The 21,614-nt window shown below is 36.3% G+C and overlaps 1 protein-coding gene across 1 annotated transcript in view; it reads left to right on the top strand.

Moving 5' to 3' along the window:
* NEGR1 (neuronal growth regulator 1) overlaps nucleotides 1–21,614 on the top strand; it is an 840,514-nt gene that overhangs the window by 355,723 nt on the left and 463,177 nt on the right. The window contains exon 2 of the mRNA XM_047873637.1: nucleotides 1,917–2,149. Coding sequence (XP_047729593.1) covers nucleotides 1,917–2,149 — 233 coding nt within the window. The remainder of the gene's footprint in view (nucleotides 1–1,916; nucleotides 2,150–21,614) is intronic.

A 21,614-nucleotide genomic window follows, 5' to 3' on the forward strand; every position in this document is an offset into this window, starting at 1 on the left:
GACATAGCAATCCATACCCCACAGGGTATGTAATGAGCACCAGACAGGATAATGTGTGAAGGCCATGAATACAGAGGTCACACAATCAACACTTGATGAGCCCATATATTAAATACAAGCATTGTAATGATCACAGTCCTAGTAGTGGTAATTCAGTTCTACCCAATACATGTAGACACGTGATCTTTTGAAATGGGAAATATGTCCCCTCTACCTTTTTCTACATATCATTAAGAATGACAATATACCGTAATTGTTTAATTATGTCATTAAGGTGAGTTTTATTTTCTTCATTAATTACATAAGGAAAAGCTTTTCAATTAATAATGACCTTTATGACTTTACTAGTTTGGATTCTGTAGATGGTGAAACTGCCTGCAAATTAGATTCTGCAGTGTACCTTGTTCCTTATTTTTTCACCCAGTGATTAGTTTTATACAGTTGGCAGCAGCCTACCCTGTTGCATTCAGCTTGCAATTTTGTAGCAATCTCAAACACTGTGTTCAATCCCCCAAGGTGTTCTGTAGAAATGCTGTCAAACTATTTCGATGTATGTGTATTTTCATTCTGTGGCTGTGCTTTGTACTCATTTAAGAGAACTAGTGTTTAATTTGTATCAGAACGTTTTCAAGATGAAACATAGAATTCCAGGCCTCAGCAAATTCACTGATATATGACCACAGCTTCCTTCTGTTGTAAATCATGATGTCTGACTTCTATTAGATACAAAGCTATATTTTTGAATCTTGTTGTAGAATACAACTTTGAATAAATGACATCAAAATTGGCCTGAAAATCCACTAATTGTCATCAAGCTTGCTATCATCATCTGGCTCTAGTCTACCTTTCCAATTTCATCTCTCACCCCTCCTACCCTATATCCCATGCGTATTTGTACTTCCTTGAAATGTATAACTTTCTCTCACCTTCCTCTGGTGTTACCCACATATGACCTCTGTCTAAATGTCATGTCTCCTGTTCCTTACCCTTTATTCCAGGCATTTCCTGTTCCATAAAGCATTTCTCTATACCCCCAATACCCCTTCTGAGTCAAGTAACTCTTTTGTAACTTGTGCCTGATTTAATAAAATATTCTTTCTGTATATAGTATTGATTGATTTGCTTGATTAGCTTCCTTACCAGACTAAAAGTTTTAGAGAGCAAGGGTAATATCATGTATAAATCCCTAAATGGTAGATGCTTTGTAAATGTTTCTTGGACAAATTAATGCTTCCTAGAAAGACTATGTATGGTCAGTTTATTGAAAAGACAGCAAGAATTTGCTACTAAACATACCATATAAGCCTTGTCTCATTTAATTATAAGAGCAATATTATCAGTAAAATGCAGTTTATAGTTTCAGAATACAAGCTTACCACTCTGCAAATGCATAATTTAAAAAATTGACATGATATGGTACTATTCTATGCTTTCTCTCTAGTATCTAGTGCATTATATTCGAATTGGATTTGGTTAAAACAGGCCAACTCATGGACCTTTTTTTCTACTTCTTATAATTTCAAAGAAAAAAATGTTTCAATGTTGAGAATTATTACTTGAACTATTTTAACTTAATTTAAGTTTACTCATCATCCAGAGAGAATGAAAAAGGATTTTGACTGGCTTCAAGTTAAAACATGTGCATGTCATCACACACACACACACACACACACACACACACACACACACACACATTTAAAACAAAAGAAAACCGTATGCAGGTATTGTTTCACGTTTACATTGGGAATGGAAGATGTACCAGTGTGTTCATATGTTCGTATCTTCTGCATTACTGTCTGATATTTGCATTTGATGCAGCACTATAATTCAGCATACGGACATGCACTCGGAGCAAAGATAATGTTGTCTTTCATTTTCATTTTGATTAATAGTGTTCTGTCTCTGGTAATTTGTAGGTGTTATTTGGAAGATGGAGCTTCAAAGGGTGCCTGGCTGAACCGGTCAAGTATTATTTTTGCGGGAGGTGATAAGTGGTCAGTGGATCCTCGAGTTTCAATTTCGACATTGAATAAAAGAGACTACAGCCTCCAGATACAGAATGTAGATGTGACAGACGATGGCCCGTACACGTGTTCTGTTCAGACTCAACATACACCAAGGACAATGCAGGTGCATCTAACTGTACAAGGTACGCATTTCTGTAACTGCTATATTGTGAAGGACTGTACTTAAAACAGGGTTCAATATTTACATATCAGAATGACTCAGAAGTAACTGACATTGTTGAAAGATATGTTGTCATTATCTTCAGGGATTTATCTTCCTAGATTCCATTAAGTGTAATGGCTATTATAGATGTACAAATCCCGACTTGCCAAGATCAAAAATTATCCATTAACACCACATTGTGATTTTTTTGTGTATGATTCACTCAGTATCTTCCTTTGAGTCACTTCGTCAATAAATCTTTGAGAACCCATGATTGATACATTAAACTTAATCTTTGATAACTCATGATGGATACATTAAAATATTAGAACTTAAAAAAATTATATATATATATATATATATATATACACATATATACATATATAGTAACTCTTTAAAAGTAATCCTCCAGACTGCTAACACTCTGTCTCAATCCAAATTCTGCCTACATTAATTCAAGTCACAATGGAAAGAAACAGACTTCTAGAATTACTTTATTTAAATATAGAGTTATTGAAAAAACATGGTACACAATGCTTTATACTTTGATTTACTCTCAGAAGATCATAAATCATTCTAGCTAACTTGCAGTCTCCAAATACAAACTGAATCATCAAGCTATTTTATTTTTCCTGCATACTAAAATGTAAGAGCATATTTATCCCCAATATAAATACTTTTCAAGAAAAATGCAATTATAATGCTAGTAGAATAGAAAATGTATATTCTTGCCCTTTTACATTATTTCCTTGTGCTTTACAGATTAATCATGTGTTTGTTGCATAGAAATATTAGGCTGTGGATCTCAAAACGACATCGCAGCATTTCTAAGTAAAATTAATAACAAATTATATGGTAATGTGGTGCCAGTGAGTGCATGTTTTATTCCTAATAGGAAAGCTGAGTGAGCAAGTTAGTTGTGTTATCTCTCCGTTTATCCTTCAAATATTCAACTGTAACTATTAATTTAGGTACATGGCTTATATCTGGAACTTTATTAACTTACATCTGGAACTTTATTTCCTCATATAAAGAGGTAAACCTGAATTCAAATACAACTTCAATTATTAGTAAGTATTTTATATTTGTGATAAAGGTTAAACGTATTAGTTAAATAATTAACTTTCAGGAGGCAAATATAAGGCAAACAAGTCTGTAAATTTCCTCAATGGTTTTTCTTATTACAGAACATTGCACACTGTGGCGATGTTCTTTATTTAAAATCATATGAGAATAGAATAAAGTTTACACCAAAGTCTATCTTTATTCAGAGATTATCCAGAGATGCTAGAGGGCAGGAGTTGGTCCACCTTCAGAAACCAGCATGGGATTACAAGTCAAAAACACATTTCTACTGTTATCTAAGCCCAATCATGTTCTCTTGTTTATTTCTGTGCCCTTTGACTTGAATTTCTACCTCAAGGACTGCAAAAGATTTTTATTACATGAGAAAAAAGTATACTTGGGTAATAATATATTTGAGTCACTGGAGATGTAGTCATTTTGGTTCTTAATAGGTTTAAGTGATGTATTTCTAGACACTAAACATATCCCTCTTTCTTTTTTTCCATTCTCTCTTGTTCCATAGTAGCACTGTATTTTTAAGCCAGACTATGGCTATATGAGCTGTGCCCAGGCACATGTTTAATTTTCATAGGATTGCTTCATAACTTTATGCTACATAGACTGTTTCACATCATACAGATTTTTTTAAACTGTTACATGCCTTACTATTGCATTCTTTTTTGTTGGCCATTTGATGATGGTGAACTTTTAAATTCCATTTTAGGAAGTGCATTGTGGGAATGCCAATATTCAATGCTTTATTAGAATATTTTGTTCTTCTAGAAAAATAAAATTCATGTTACAGTTTTGAGAGTATGTGTTTGGGTCAAATTAAAAGCTAATAATTTTACAGTATTTATGAACATAATTACTTATTAGAAGTTGATTGACATGTGGGCAGTTTTCCAATTACATTAATAAAGTTCAGGGAATACATTAATAGGCTTGTCAGTCAATTCAAGAACTAAATAAATGTCACAAAAAGTCAACCCCACTTAAGCTACATTTTCTCTTGATGAATGAGAATAAGCTGATGTGCCCCTCTCTTCAGTCTTTATATTTCTTAGGTTGTCTGCTACTCAGGTATATCTCAATAGTTTTGAAGTATATGCTCTTTGCCTAACAATTTGTCAAGTCTTTATTCACCAAGATAAAGAAACACAGCAAGTGAGAGAAGACTGTATTAATCACTGATGTCAAACACACACATTGGCTAGTAAAAACAAAGCTCATCTTTAATTGTTGCAACTGCGTGCTCCAGGGATATTAAAAAAATCATTTTAGAAAGGGGATAATAGAAAGGATATCTTGCCAACACAGACATTGTGCATGGGAAATTTGTCAGTGCTATTGATTTCTTAGAGCTATTAATACCAGTGAATGGAACAATGGGGGAGAAAAAGCACTAGAGTAGGAGTTGGAAAACCTGGATTCCAATCCTGAGTTTTCTCTCATGAAATGGGTGATTATCAAGCCTCTCTACACTCTAGTTTTCACATTTGAAAGAGGAGGACTCAAACCAGAAGATCTTAAGGTCCCTACCAGTGAAAAACAAAAAGATGACCAACACAACAAAAAAATGAAAACAAAAAAACCTGAACCAGTCTACCAACCAACCAAACAAAAAACAAACAAATAAAACACTGATGATTTGCAAGGGAAAATATTATTTAGGTATGAAAAATATCCCGTACCACTTGTATCATGCTTGCATTGAACACAGTGAAAACTGAGTTGTGCATAGCAGTACCTTTCAGTATATAGCCTGCAGGTCTGTTGTGTTTATCTCCGTGTTTTGCTTTCATCAACTTAGCTGAACAATGTATATACTCATGAAATGTGAAGAATGTGGCAAATTGGAGTTTTACTTCAAGGGCATAGAAATAGACTCAGTAAGAAGATAAAATTTTGATTGCCTATATATAATATACCACTGATAAAGCTACCTAAATGTCCAGTGTTTCAAATCATGTGATAAAGAATTTACTAAGCATAATGTTTCTTTTTCATGAGTGTAAAAGTGTACAAGGCTGGAAGACTTGCTATGAAGCTTGAGTTCCCTAGTACAATCCTGTAATGATAGGAATCATGAAATGTAAATGCTGCACACTTGAGTATATGATAGAGATGGCTTCTACTTCGAGTCCAAGTCTAAAGTCTAGGTTGTGTATAGCACAAAATAGACACTCATACCTACTGTATATTAAACACATATGCACACAATAATAAGCCCTGACCATACATTGATTATAGCCTATAGGACTGTGGGCAGAGGATCCTGCTAAGACATACCTGGACAGAAACTGAGATAATAAATGTATATTGTTTTAAGCCCCTTTAAGCGCGTGCGTGCACACACACACACACACACACACACACACACACATATTACATATGTGTGAAATATTTCTCCCTCCACCTGTGGCCTTTCAGGGAAATATACTCTAGATTTTCTCTAGGTAGAATAGATTATTTGACTAGCACATAATTCTATGGCCAAAATACCTTCTTGAGGGTATTTAACTTTCCAGGGTATTCTGATTTCCTCAGCTTATCTGGCTTACCTGGAGTATTTGTGATAGATGGGGTGGCACACTTCCCTTTTCAGGGATGGGTTTGCTTTTCTAGCTGCTGGGTTTGCTTTTATAGCATTTAATGATCAGACCGTTCAGGGATCACCTCAGCTATAGAAAGCCACTTTACCCAAAGTCAGACTTGTCCTAAAGCAACCAATATCTGAGGACTGATTGATGCAGGGGGTATAAAGGCCCTTCCCTTCCAGCCTAAAGTAGGATAACTCTGATGAGCCATTTTGGCTCCAGAACAGCTGAAGCTGTTGAACAGCTCTACAGCTGAAATTCTTGCTCTGTTCAATCCCATCTCATTCTTCTTCCTTCTCCGGAGATTTATCACAAAGGCATTTCCTAATAAATACCCTGCACTATAAACTCCATTTCATTTCAGTGTGTGCTTCCTAAAGATCCCAAACTATGACAGTATTAGCCCCTTGCCTCTGGCTTAGTCATTGTTTGGAGAAAGCCTTTGTAAAATGGAAAGACAACACATTCAAACACCATTTATTATTAAACATTCTGTTTTACATCGGAAAGTATTTAAAGAGGCTTATAAAGAAGTAGTTAGTACACCAAGGTAAATAGGAGAAATTGGAGGCAAAAGATAAGGTAAGCAGAGTAGGATGCAGTCATTGGTGAGGTTAGAACATAAAATATATGTCATGGTTTCTAACTAATTCTAGAGCTTGGTAAAAATTTAGTTCTGATATTTGTAGCAGCCAGTACACAGAGAGAAACAGGATTAGTTATTCATTCCATGCTCATAAAGTTGACACTTACATTTCTTAGTGCCCTGATCCTGTTACTCAGAACGGAACGTTTCTACTGTGAATCAGCCCAGTGAACCACTGTGAGCTGTAAGGAACATCTCAACAGTAACTGTACAACACTCACAGTGCTCATTCAGAGAATCATTCCTTATAACACCTCTCAATATAACCTGAAGTACAGGGAAGTAAAGAAAAAAAATTAAACATCTGAAAGTAAATTCAGTATGATGCCAGTTCAATAACAGGGAGATAGCTTTTTGATTATTACCTTAATCTGTAAGTAAATTTTAGGACCTAGCCTTTCTGAATCAAACCTCCGCAAATATTATTTCTCTCAGAAGGTCTTTGAATAGGAATTCAGGTACAGATATTTCAAAATTAGACTTGCCAATGAGTATCTGGAGAGCAATTATTCCATGTGGCCACAAGTATAGAGCTTTATTCTTTAAAGACCAGCACATCTTAATCTAATGTTAACATTCTTTTATGAATATTAAAGCCTTGACAAGGCTTTAATAGTGGAAGAGAAAGACACCACACTTGTGCTCCACATTGAGCTGATGGGCGATAACACAGCATTACAGATCATAGACCTGCCTTCCTTGAAAGACCCAAAGGGAGAAAGAGCTATGATAGTAAAAACATGTTCAAAATACCACATACATTAGAAAATTCAGGTCGATGTTCTGCAACAGTAAACATTTCAAAATTTTTCAATAAGCTACAAAATGAAACCAAAGAAAAATTATCAGCGCTAGGAAAATTCTTACAGAGCCCACACATGTCAAAATAGTCATTTCTTGAATGCAGTGATGGCTCAGGAAGGCCCTCAGACTGGCCCCCACTCTGTTTTATTTAAGCTCTTTTTATATTTGTTGGGGATATTCAAATTATACATAGGAACCCAACTTTGGGCATGCTGTCAAATACAAAGAAATGGCAAAGACCTAAAATATATACCCTTAAAAATTTCAACATATAAACAAATAATAAACCACCTGCACTAAAAATGGTCCTTAACATAATGAGGCTTCATTATCCCATCTGAAGAGCCTTTGGCTATAACTAAAGGAATGTAACTTCATAGTATACTTACAAGATAAAGTAGATATAAAATACAGTCTTTTTAAATTAAAAAATGTTAAATATAATTGACATAAAACATTATATTATTTTCAGGTGTGCAATATATAATGAGTCAAAATTTGTAAATATGGTGAAATGATCACCACAATAAGTTTAGTTAACATACATCACCACACATACTTACACATTTATTTATGGTGATGGGAACTTTTAAGATCTCTTCTGTCAGCAACTTACAAATATGCAATGCAATATTATTAACTGCAGTCATCATGCTGTACTGAATATGACTGAATATGTTTTATGGCTGGACATTTGTGGTTTTTAACCCCCTTCATCCATTTTGCCAATCCCCTCATCTTCTTGCTGGCAACCACCAATTATCATCTCTGTATCCATGAACTCATTTTTTTTTTCTTAATGTTTATTTATTTAGTTTGAGATTTATTTTTAGATCTGGAATCTAAACAGAACAATTATGCTTCATTTCTGAAACTTTGGAAAAATAAGTCCTTCCAGTGTCATTTGTGATCTAGAATTCTGTAAAATCGTTCCCTCAAGTGTACCTTCACAGACAAATTCACGTCCAGTCATCTGGACTTATGTGGAATAGGGTTTTTCAGGCAGCGAATATTACATAATAATTTTAAAAATTAATGCATTTTTTTCTGGTGGATATTTTTAGTTTTCTTTTCAGAAATTCCAGTCTGGCTAGAATCACTGTGGTTACATGGTCATGTGTATCAGGCGAACTTCTAGGAAACCATCACCTTACTTTTATCTGTGAATGTATTGGCATTTATTAGGTTATTGATTTAACTACCAGCATCCATTAAAAATAAGGTTAATTGAATTCATTTTTAGTGAAATCCTCATTTGAGAGGTGGGGGAAGAGCAGAGAGAGAGAGAGGAGAGAGAGAGAGAGAGAGAGAGAGAGAGAATCCCAAGCAGGGTCTATGCTGTCAGTGCAGAGCCTTCACATGGGTCTGTATCTCATGAACTGTAAGATCATGACCTGAGCTGAGATCAGGAGTCCTGACACTTAACTGACTGGGCCACTCAGGCACCCAAGTTTGGGCACTTCTTTCAGAATAGACATTTATCTTCTTTCCTGAATATTCTTTTGTTTTTTTCTTTTTCTCTTATAATCTTTAGAAAATCTTTTTTCTCTTATCCTCTCTTTTAAAGTCTTTTGGCCGTCATTTTTCTGCATGTGAGGTATAAGAAGTAGCAGAAAGAGAGGGTAAATTTCAATGAATAATAGTTTTTTTGAAACGGGTTTTCTCAAGTTTAGTAATCATATTTTCCTAGCCAAAAATTAGTACATGAAGTTTTGTGTATCGTCAATAAAAGATCTTGTATTAGAACAGTATTAGATCAAAATGGTGCAGAAATCCATAGTGTACTGCTTACAGAGGGAATGATTAAGTTGATGGCATTTTCTAATAAAGTTTCAAGATGCTATCATTTGTGAATGAGAGAGAGGTAAGAATGACAGAAAAATAATATTGGTAGCTGTTGCACACTGTTTGCTTCCAGCTGAGTCATCCCTTCTTCTACAGAAGGAACTTTCATGGAAACCACTGAGCTTCATAGCTGGTGCAAGGGGACCAATATTGGAATTTAAATAAGCATCTTTTCTGACTAGGGAATTGTGACAGCAAGGAAAGTACTTCTTTAGTACTTCTGGTTTACTCACGAGTCGGATATTTTTTTGAGGTGTGGCAGGCTAGGGGCAATGAAGTCCAAAGATTGTACAGTTTGGGGTCTGTGTTGTTGAAAAGTAATTCTGCCACAGTTTGTCTTTCTTTCTACGTTTTGAATTGTATTGGCAAGTGTTAAATAAAAGGATATCGAAGAATTGAATGTACAAGAGGCAGAACAATATTTATCAGTCATTTTGAGACTGAGTAAAGCAGTACTTTTTTTTTATTAATTTTTTTGGTAATGCACATTTCAAAATGCAATTTGACCATATGTTTTTTTTTCTTTCCAAGATTTTGTTTAAACTCAAGTTAGTTAACATAAAGTGTAGTACTGCCTTCAGGAGTAGAATTTAGTGATTCATCACTTGCATATAACAAACACCCAGTGCTCATCCGAACAAGTGCCCTCCTTAATGCCCATCACCCATTTAGCCTATCTGCCCCCCTGCCACGTCCCCTCCAGCAGCCCTCAGTTTGTTCTCTATAGTTAAGAGTCTAAGAGTCTCTTATGGTTTGCCTCCCTCTCTGTTACAAACAAACCAACAAACAAACAAAAATAAAACAAAACAAACAGGGCGCCAGTTAAGCATCCAACTTCGGCTCAGGTCATGATCTCGTGGTTCGCGAGTTTGAGCCCCGCATCAGGCTGTCTGCTGTCAGCGCAGAGCCTGCTTCAGATCCTCTGCCCCACCCCTCTCTCTGCCTCTCCCGATGGTCCCGCTCTCTCTTTCAAAAATAAATAAACATTAAAAAAAACAGACAATATTTTAAATTAATTAATCCTTTAAGCAAGATCTGATGTCCTTCAAAAGTCCCTTCAACAATTAATGGATATTTACTCTAGTTCTTGAAACACATAGTTTGGTAAGTATCTCAAAGCCCAGGCTGATGAAATTTTTATTGTGTGGTTGTAATTCTGAGTTGTGTGTTGTCTGTTACATTTCATAATAGTTATATCTGTTGCTTATCTTGGAGTATCTTTATTTTTTCCTAAAAAAGAAATAAAATAACTATGTAAGTAACACATGTCAAATCCCAATGCAATGTACACTATCAGTATTAAAATCTCTCTATAAATAAAAGATTACCAAGATTTCGCTGGTCCACTTATCTTCAGGAACCCTGAAAATACATAAGACTCTGGTGAAACAATTTGTCTTCTTGGAAGTCATTGCAAAACGATTTGATCTATGAAATAATTTTACTGTTTACTTCCCTAAATTATGTGGGTAGTTAAGAAATTACTACCAAGACAATTAGGATTTTGCTGTTTTCATTAAATTCTAAATGACATACTCCTTTATAACCTTTATATGTGTAAAATTTAGCAGAGGAGAAAATTTGAATCTGCTAATGATATTGTTTATCTTATGATTTGTAGCAGAACAGTAAGAATTAATTATGTGTAGTGCCAAGAAGAAAATGGGAGCAATTAAGGCTGGTGGCAAAGTTGAATCATACAGTGACTCTGTGTCCTTGTATCCCTCTGCCCCACACCACTTCACTTCCCATCCCTTTAGCATCTTTTGGTTAGTGATCCAGTGGGAGCAGGAGGGACTTAGGAAAGGTAGGACCTGAAAGCTGTCACAGCTTTCTTACCCATGCTAGTAGTTTTGCATCCAGACCAGTGGTTCTTAAACATTTTGCAGTCATGAACCCATTTGAAAATCAGATGAAACCTGTACACTTGGTCTCTAGAAAATTGTACATTCCATGAACATTTTACAAACTACTTTACATGAGCAAGATGCTCATGAACCCCCTTGGTCTATGTGTGGACTCCCGGTAAGAACCTCAGTGAACTCCTCGTGGGTGAGGACTGAGTCTTAATCCTTTTTTGACTCCCAGGCATCCAGGAAAGTATCACCAGTATTGCCTGACAAATGTTAGGGACCAAATAGAGATTTATTGGTTGTACATCTGTACATACTTCCTTCTCCCTGGCTTCAAGCCAGTCACTTTGCTTAAGCTGTGACTTAATGTACTGATGCTATCTTTAGGGCATAACATCAGGAATGCTGACATAACAGGAAAAATTTTAAATTAAAAGGATTAGTTAGGCATTCATGACTTAGGTTGCTTATTTCCATTCCAGGTCATAGCATCTTTATCCTCTGCTAATCCCCATGTTTTTACAAGTGCAGAATAGTGATTGCATTTTGTAGTGAAAAAATAATAAATGGGATACCAGCATTTTATGAATGTATATATACACACATATCTATCTATATCTATCTAGATATAGATAGATAGATACATAGATACATAGATAGATATAGCAATGTTATTTTGAGAAAAAATACTTTATATGGGACAAAGTTAGCTATAAATATTATAGCCAAGGATTCCTAATGCCACACAAATTAAGGAGTTAACATTTTTAAAACATTTAAAAAGAATAAAACAATTAGAATTTTCTCTCAGGTACTTCACTCATTATTTTAGGTTTTGATTTGAGTAAGTCGGTGGATGGACACGTTTTAAAATGACATATTGAAGACTTGAGGAGGGACGGCTTCCCCTATTCATCAGTGCAGAATTAGGCAGGACATGCATATTGTCTTCCCTCTGCTTATGACCCTTCCATTTCAAGGTAGCCCATTTTAAAAGGACATCTATGATTAATTCAAAAAATGCTTGTGTGGTCCCTTTACTTTAATTCAGTACCAACTCTGTGCAAATAACTTTGCTAAAAGTTGCACATGTGCTCTTCCTTTGGCCAAAGCAGAATGGTCCCCAGAGATGACTATGTCCTAATTTCTGGAACCTGTGAATATGTTAGATTACATGGCAAAGGAGAATTAAGATTGCAAATCATCTAACCTTAAAATGGGGATATCATCTTGGATTATCCAGGTGGGCCCCACGAAGCCACAAGGCCCCTTAATAGTGGAAGAGGAAGGTAGAAGAGAATCAGAGGGATTGACGTCTGTGGAAGTAGGTCAGAGTGTGTGATATATGAGTAGTACTAGACCTGCCCTTACTGACTTTAAAGATAGAGGATCATGAACCAAAGAATATGGGTAGCCTCTAGAAGCTGAAAAAGTTAAGGAAATGGGTTCTCCAGAGACTCCAGAAGGGAATGCAGGCCTGGCGATACCTTGCTTTTTACTGAGAAAGACTTCTGTTGGATATCTAACACACAGAACTGTAATTTGTTTTAAGATAAATTTGTTTTCAGCTACTTTGTAGCAATTTATGTTAGCAATTAGAAAACTAGTACACACACACTCAAAAATAAAGATATCTTCTTATACACCTAGAACAAGGTTTCTCAACCTTGGCATCATTGACATTTGGACCATACAATTACTGTGTGTGTGTGTGTGTGTTGGGATAGACAGAATTGGCTGCATATTGTAATATGTTTAGGAGCATCCCTGGATTCTAGAGAATGTTTGTGTCCCCCCAAAATACATATGTTGAAACTTAGTACCCAATGTGATGGTATTTGGAGGTGGGACCTTTGGGAGGAGCTTAGGTCATAGGGGTGGAACCCTCATGAATGGGATTAGTGCTCCCACAGAGACCACTCACCCTTTCTACCATGTGAGGATGTAAATATGAAAGTTCGGCTATCTAGGAAGTGGGTCCTCATCAAAGGATCTGCTGATGATACAATGTTAGACTTCTCAGCCCCCCAGAACTGTGAGAAATAAGTGACTGTTGTTAATAAACCACTCAGTTATGATATTTTGTGATAGAGGCCTGAATGGACTTAAAACACTGGCCTCGATGCAATAGACACCAGTAACATTTCCTGATTGTTATATGCTGCAATATCTCAGGACATTGCCAAATGACTGCTGGGGTGAAAATCACCTCAGAATGAGATACTATTAAATTAGTAGAAAGGATAGAGACATGCCTTAATTATCCAATGCATGGCAGGTTGTGATAAGCTCCATGAAAGTATGAATTTTGTCCATCTTACTTCCATACCCTCAGTGAATGGGACAGGGGCTGTCAAGTAATTGGGTCTAAAATAAGTACTGAATACACAATAGAATGAATGAGTGAAGTTCCTTGGAAGTACAAGCTAGCCAGTTACCAGAAAAAAATTTCTCTGGATTTTTTTTTTCTCATTCAATAATGGTTTGGGTTATTTCTCTCTTTGAAACTAGTTTTCTCTTGTCTCTTTGGGACCAGTTTTCTCCTAAGTAGTTTAGTGTGGCATAGGGATTAGACACTTTTCAGGTGACATCCAGTTCTGATATTTATAAAGTATATGAACTTGATTAAGTATCTCCATCTTTTTAAGGCCCATTTTCATTCTCTGAAAAGTAAAAAAATAGTAACTCTTGGTATTGCTGTGAAATTTTTCTTTAAAAATACAGTTAGACATATGAAAAAACTCTCAAAGTATCTGATTCAAAGTAGATATTTAATAGGTTTTACCTTATTCCTTTTCCAGTGACCTGATAATGCATAGGTACATCCATTCCTCTTTCCTTTTTTGAGGTAAGACATAATTGGGATTGCTGTCATTAATCCCAGTGACTTTCATTAGATAGATAATAGAGGGGCACCTGGGTAGCTCAGTTGGTTAAGCATCTGACTCTTGATTTCAGCTAAGGTCATGATCTCCTAGTTCATGGGATCCAGCCCCTGTACTAATAATGCAGAGCCTGCTTGGGTTTCTCTCTCTCTCTCTCTCTCTCTCTCTCTCTCTCTCTCTGCTCCTCCCCAACTCACTCTCTCTCTTTCTCTCAAAATACATAAACATTAAAAATAAAAAATAAAATAAATGTAAGAACATAGATAATAGTTAGTTGTAAAATATTAATAAAATTAATTTTTTCCAGTGGAAATCTTTCATGGAAAAAGATATGATCAATGTATACCGATGTTAAAGTTTTGAGGTACAGTAATTAGGATTCTACATTTTTTTGAAAGCTGACTACTACCTAAAGTTAAGGAAAAGATATGGTGGCAGTCATTTCTGCCTTATTGATTTCAGAGCCATTCTCTGCACTCTTTTGCTACGCTTTGTATAATGGAGTGGGCTGACCACTGTAGGTGTGTTCTCAGGCTGTCCCTTTTTCTGGTTCCTGGCAGGATTCACCCAGAGGAGAAGGGATCAGAAAGGGAGTCAGGGAGAAGTCAGGCTAGTCCCCTTCTCCCATTGCCTCAGGCAGCATCTCCTGCAAGCCTTTCCCCTCCTGGACTACAGCTTCCACTGGATAGCCTGTCTTCCAGTTGGCACAGCTCATGCAAGGCAGTCCCATGTTGTGGATCTCGCTCCTGATGAGCGGTTCCGATCTCTGGGCTCTAATAATGATACTTGCATGTAGGAATTATTAGTGGCTTCTCACTGTTACAAATCTGAGCTTCTTCACTTTCACATGCTTTGGTTTTTTAGCTCTTTATCAACCATATAAACAAGAGGTATTAAACTTCTTTTTTTTTTTTTTGAAATGCTTAAATTGGTTTCTTTTTTCCTGGCTGGATCTTGACTGATAAAATTTTTCCCCCTAAAATGTCAAGCATTTCCTACTCTCAAGAGGTATGTTTTAAGTTCTACCATCTATATAGGTAACCATTTTATATAATGATGATTACCTCTTTATATTCTGGAAAAAATATATCTCATTCCTGAGTATAAAAAACAAATTTAAAAACAAATTTTGAAATTAATTACACATACATTGGGAGCTTAGATTTACTAAACTAATTTTCAGAAAGTAAGATAGATTAAGGAGAAAAGATAAAAGTATGCATAATTATTAAATGCTGGCATTTATGTGAGCCTTGGGCTTCTCTTTATTAGCTTTTAGGGTGCAATTATCATTAACATTTCGGTTGCATCTTTAATGAATATTAGAGCTACAAATACACAATGGCACGAGTGGAAACTGAAGTCTTTCATTATTCACACAGACTGTAACTTTAAGAAAAATAACCTAAAAAAGGATACAGAACTGGGGTTGTATATTTACCCTGGGAGCTAGGAGCTGTGCAACAATATTCTGGGTCTTGATTTTTACAGCTGCACCTGTGCCTTGTGGGGAAACCAATGAAAAGCAGTTTGGGACTCTTCTCTAGTAAACAGTTACCTGACTTTGGACACTTCCTCTAATGCAACCTAGGTACATTTTTAAGCACCTGCCATATGCTAAGCATTGTTCTAGGTGTTTAGAAAACAAATATCCACAAATAAGAATTCATTTTTCCCTTCAAGGAATTCACAAATCAGTGGGGCAATACTAACATGAAGCAAATGAATGCACTAAAGTTAGGTAGGGGCTAGGACAGAGGTACACCCAGGGTGCTTATGAAGGAGGTGATCCTCTTTCAATGGAGATCATATCTAACTTTTGGAGTGAAGTAGTTGGTACATAGAAGGGTTGTGGTTTGATTACAAGGCAGGAAGTGATAGCCAGCTCTAGGAAACTGCTTGAAACTTCTTCTTTGTGTGCACAATAAATCATTCAGAACTGAATGAGAAGCTACTTCAAGACCCGGCAAGTGCTGAAGAAGCAGTTAGAAGTATGACACCATATTGTCTTGTTCCATAAAGTGGAGTGAGGGTTGGGGGATGGGCTGTTTGGGAACAGGACCAGCTCTTCAGACTGGGGGAATGGCTCCATTAGAGCATTGCCATGAGACATCTTTTAGAAGTGATGCTGACAAAGAAATGCTCAAATGTGCAGCTGCTGGGAGATCAAGATGCTGTTGGAGGTTGTTTGAGCATGTGAGAAGCAATGGGACTCTTGGGGAGCAGCTGTAGGAGACTGTAATTGCCGGGCTCGACTGCTGACTGGAGCCATTCAATGCTGAGAGGAGCAGCTGCCGAGAGTTTAAGCAGGGGGCCCTGGGGAGCCACGGCTGGGAGCTTCCCCAGATTAAGAAGCTGCCACGGGAAACAGCAGTCATGAGTGTCATCGTGTGGAAACTTCAGAGTTATCCATCCGGTTCCACCATCTCAGGAGTTGGTGATGGTTGAAACACAGTCTTACATGTATAAAGACATGATGAACGAACGATTCACAGGATTGACAAAATAGACTTGAGATTTTTAAATAACACATTTCCTCAAACGCTGACACAGGCTTCCTTGGCTGATGTGGTATGACATTTTTGTTCTTGTTTGTTTGTTTATGAGGAACATTTTTTACCCGGTAGAATAGCTGTTTCACTGGCTAAAACGAGGTGATATGACTTAAAATCAAGGGATTCTTTAACCATAAAACCCATGGGTGTATATCTAAAATTTGGTGCTCTTTAATATTTTTCCACTGGGAAGAGTAACTATCACTTTTATCCTATTCTTAAAGTTCTTGACACTAAAGTAGGTTAAGACATTTGCATTAAGAAGCCAGGAAAGAAGGTCAGCCATGGAGAACTTGGTAACATCTGTCACCAGCTTATCCACAAAAAGCACTGTTGTTTGATGAATTTGTGTAATAATCATGTTAACACTATCTAGCATTACTATAAAATGATCCTTTTCAAATATTGTGTGGGATAATATAGCCTGATGCATTAGTGAATCAATATGCATCTTTTGGGACCAGTACAGACTCAGTTAAAAGGGGGAAATAAAAGCAGAATAACAGATTTTTCAGTTTTTATTTGAGTAAAACAAAATTATGGTGTAAGGACTTGAGAAAGAAAATCCAGGTGGAAACCTATTGTAATAGTCCACACTTACAGAGGCTCTCAGAACTAGTATGGATGCCGTAGAAATGGGAGGGACAGCATGGAAGTAGAGATGTTTAACTTGTGAATGTGAGCACTTTAATTTTAAAATGTAATGTATCTAGAAACATTTTTTTGTTATTTAATTCTTACAGTGTTGCTAATTTCTGTCAAAATCACTTCATGAAGAAAAATTCCATGTGGATTAAGCACATGAGAGTCAGTTACCCTCACTTAACAGATACTTCGTTGCTTTGGGTTTTAATCAATAAACTTGACCTTCAATCTTTGCCTGTTATACAATCTTTACTGGACAAACAACAAAATGAAGTGAGGTGAGTCAGGTTTTGAGTATATTAGTGAATTGGCGTTTGAGTGACCAAGAATGGAATGTCAGAATAACAACCCAAAGGAGAACACTCATTTTCTTTTAGGTTTGGCATACTCAAAACTTTCAGGTGCAACATACCATATTCTGTTTTAAAAAGAGCATTTTTAACAGAAAAGCTGAGTATATTTTTCAAAGTAAATTTACCCCTGAAGCTCCTGACCTCCTAAAGAGTCCTGGAAATACTCACTTTAAGTCTGATCTGGACAAATAAAAATTGCTCTCAAAGGTATTTGTTTAGCTAATGAAGATGACTTGCAGAGCATGTGAACAATTATTTGAAGGCAAAAAACATTCCATGCGGCTCTTCCCTCTCTTGTGGAGAGTTGTCAGCTTTGCATACCTTGGAGTGTTCCCGCACCCCCATCTCCAAAGGAGACACTGCCCCACTTTCTGAGACTTGGCGTGTGGTTGGGATTACTGTGAGGCTTTTGAGCTTGCAGTTCACACAGCCCACTTGTCTTTGACAGTATGATATGTTCCTCTTTTAACTTCACAGTACACAGCAGTTAGATCTCCCTTAAAGGCAACCTAACTCAATCTGTGCTTTCTGAAGTGTGGTTTGTTATCCACTTTCACTGCTGCCAAAGTATGACATGACTTACTTTTTGCATTTGCATATAGTAAAAAAAATCGGTGTGGCCTTATCAAGATCAAAAGAAGGGAATGTATGAATCCCTGAACACTTTGAATTCACAGGGTCTTCTTGGAACCTACTAAGGCTTTAAATGTGGAATTAATCAAATAGGAAGAGCTATATATTACAGAAGCAAAATTGTCTCCTTCTTTGTTCCTTTAAGATCATTGTAGGGGTCAGCCTTCTGGTTCCTCACCTTCTGAAAGAATGGGTGTTGTTTGTTATATTTATTATTAAAATGTTATATTACTATTCAAAGATAACCGAATGTACCAGTTTGATTTAATTTGCTGCATAATTTTTGAGTCCTCTTCTTGTCCCACTTCAGTACTTACCATTCCATGTCATCACCATAGTGATATTTATGAGCAGCCATGGATGCCAGGTGCTGTGCAACGCACTGTCAGTCCTTTCTGAGTACCACATACAGCCAAGAGCATTCATATATATAGCTAGAGACACAGAGGACATACATACATAGAAAACACCAAGAAGAAAATGTTACACCAACCTCTACCTTTCTCTGTTTCCTGGACTCTTATTGTCAATCAAATATTCTAAAATCTTCCATCACATACAGCCCCACGGGAACCCATTGTTTGAGCCTAGCATGAAAACTTTACGTATGGCTGGATAAAATACTAGGTCTATCATTTGGAGTAGACTCTTTGATGAAAAGAATACTCTGTATTTGGGACTGAAAAATCTCCCTGTTTTGATATTTTGACCTGATATTTTCATTGTTTCATGATGAACGAGTATTTTTTTTAAGGATCTCCATACCACCTGGAACTTTGCCCCCGAATTGAGCATTGCTTACATTCCTGATGGTTTTAAGGAAGAATATAGACTCTTGGTTTCTAATAACATTCATTATGGTTTTCATTTCATACTTTGTTTGCTTTTTTTAATTTACCAAATTAATAAAGATGTATGGATGGAAACATCAAATAGTATATAATAGGCTTTTAAGTAAATGATTAGAGTTTGAAGCTCTCTCTGTAATATGTAGTATAGCCAGAATGGCAAGCAAATTCTGTCCGCTTCTGCCAATGAAATAATCCCTTCTGTCTTCCTTTTCTCTTCTTTGCCTACCCTTACCCTGCCGGCGCCCCTTAAAGAACTCTGGTGTTTCATACCACTGCGGGTGTTTTTGTTCTTTCTTGAACCTTCTCCCTTTTCTCCAATTAGAATTAACCACTCCTTCCCTCAGTTCTCCTTGACCCTTTTCACTATTCTTTCCTAATCCATTAGTGGTTAATATATCTGTGTTTCCAGCTAAAATGTAAATCACATGAGGACAGGCAATGTGTTCTATTTATACTTAATAAATATTTTCATAATGAATTTATGCTGTCAGAGCTGATGTGTGTCAGCTACTAGAACCATGCTTTGTAAAGAAAACAGCTTCTCCAGAATTGTAATGTTGTTACAGGCCTTCAACAGTGGAAGGGGCTAATGTGTTGGAGTAAGACTGACCTGAATGTGTGTCTTAGCTCTCACGCTTAGTAACTGTGTGAATTTGGGATTAAGACACTTAATCCTCTTGGGACTTTGTAAATAATGAAATCTATATTATAGAATTATTTTCAGAATTAAAAGATGAAATATGTTAAGTACTTGACATAGAGTCAGTACTCAATAAATGATGCTATTACCCATTGTAGTGAAGGTCTTCTAAAAAGATTTATTTTTTTTTAATGTTTATTTATTTTTGAAGGAGAGAGAGACAGAGTGTGAGTGGGGAATGGGCAGAGAGGGAGACACAGAATTGGAAGCAGGCTCTGGGCTCTGAGCTGTCAGCACAGAGCCCGACGCGGGGCTTGAACCCACGAACTGTGAGATCATGACCTGAGCCGAAGTGGGATGCTCAACTGACTGAGCCACCCAGGGGCCCCTTAATGTACGTTTGTAGTCTGTTGAAAAGATCAGTGATTTAAGGCACCTGGGTGGCTCAGTCAGTTAAGCGTCCAACTCCTAATTTCAGCTCAGGTCATGATCTCATTGTTTATGGGATTGAGCCCTGCATTGGGCTCTGGACTGACAGCCTAGAACATGCTTGGGATTCTTTCTCTCCCTCTCTCTCTCTCTCTGCCCCTCCTCTGCTTGCATGCACACTCACTCAAAATAAATAAACATTTAAAAAAAATCAGTGATTCATTTAAACTCCTCAATTTCTCCTCTTTTGTGTTGCTCTAACTTCTTATTTAATAGAGGTATCAAACAGAATCTTTTTAAATATTAGTTGCCCGTTTCTCTAATTTCCTGTTGTTTTCTATTTCTTTTCTTTCTTTTTCTTTTGGAGGAGAGATGACCACTCAACATAGAAAAATACATTTCAGCTTTGTAGTGAAACTTCAGCTTCTTGTCAAAACTAAATTTGTTAAAATGCCACCCAGCCACTTTATTAGAACTAATGAGATTCTTGCCAACCTTTTTATTTTAGACTAATCATTTCCCAGCCTGACAAAGATATATATATATATATATATATATATATATATATATATATACATATATGTATATATATATATATATATATATATGTATATGTGTATATAGTGTGGCTTCCAATTTGCGTAATGACAGATTAATTACAGACCATATTGTTGGGAAAACTTTTGGTGTCAACTAAAGGAAGAGAAAATACTTAATAGCAGTTCAAAGACTTTTATATACAAATTGGTAGTCATTACCAAAATCCAAAATAAGAACACAAGAACAAATAAATTCACCAGTTAAAATAGATAGTAATAGGCTCTGATTTCATAGTAAAATGATAGTAGCATGGGTCTCTATGTGTAACTACTCAAAAGAGAAGCAAAACTGTTGATACTATGGCATAAATAAGAAAGAGAAAGAGTGATGAGAGAGACAGACAGCCAGACTGCAGAAGTTCCCAATTCCTATCTCTCACCAGGAGGCTTTACAAAATTATTCTCAATGAAGACCTATATCTTTCCATATGACCAAATACAGTAGTGCTGTAGTATTTAGACACTGTCAAATGATGGGAAGAATAAAGAAGCACACCTATATTTCTATAGGAAAGACGGAGGGGGCTTACATTTAATGGTAAATGGGAGTGACAACACCAAATGACAGCATGTAACTTAAAATCCTGTGAAAGTTGGGATGATCAGATGCATGGTAATAATTTAGAGCATCTGATTTTCATTTTTTGGATTTTTACCATATCATCAGCAGATGTTCCCATACTCTGAAGTTAATAGAGGAGTTGGGGGCACAAAACCACAGTATAGTATTTTACAAGCACGTGTTTACTTATGTAAAGATCATACACCTCTATAGATTCATTTTTCATGGATTTCCAAAAGTTCTGATTAATGGGGATAAACTATATATCTATTTGTATTTGCTTGGTTTAGTTTCTTTTTTGGTTAGGTTGTCAGATTTCCTTATGAATCTTATTTTTACATTACCATGTCTACTGAGAAACTACAGCCTACAGAAACTTTGTTGGCATGTTTTGGAAATCCAGAAAAAAACTGGTATTTCCAGTTAATTTGCTCATTCACAGCAGCAATGTTGTGCCTCATTTACCTTTTTCTGTGAAAT

This window comes from Prionailurus viverrinus, chromosome C1 (assembly GCF_022837055.1).
Source record: "Prionailurus viverrinus isolate Anna chromosome C1, UM_Priviv_1.0, whole genome shotgun sequence".
Taxonomy (NCBI): domain Eukaryota; kingdom Metazoa; phylum Chordata; class Mammalia; order Carnivora; family Felidae; genus Prionailurus; species Prionailurus viverrinus.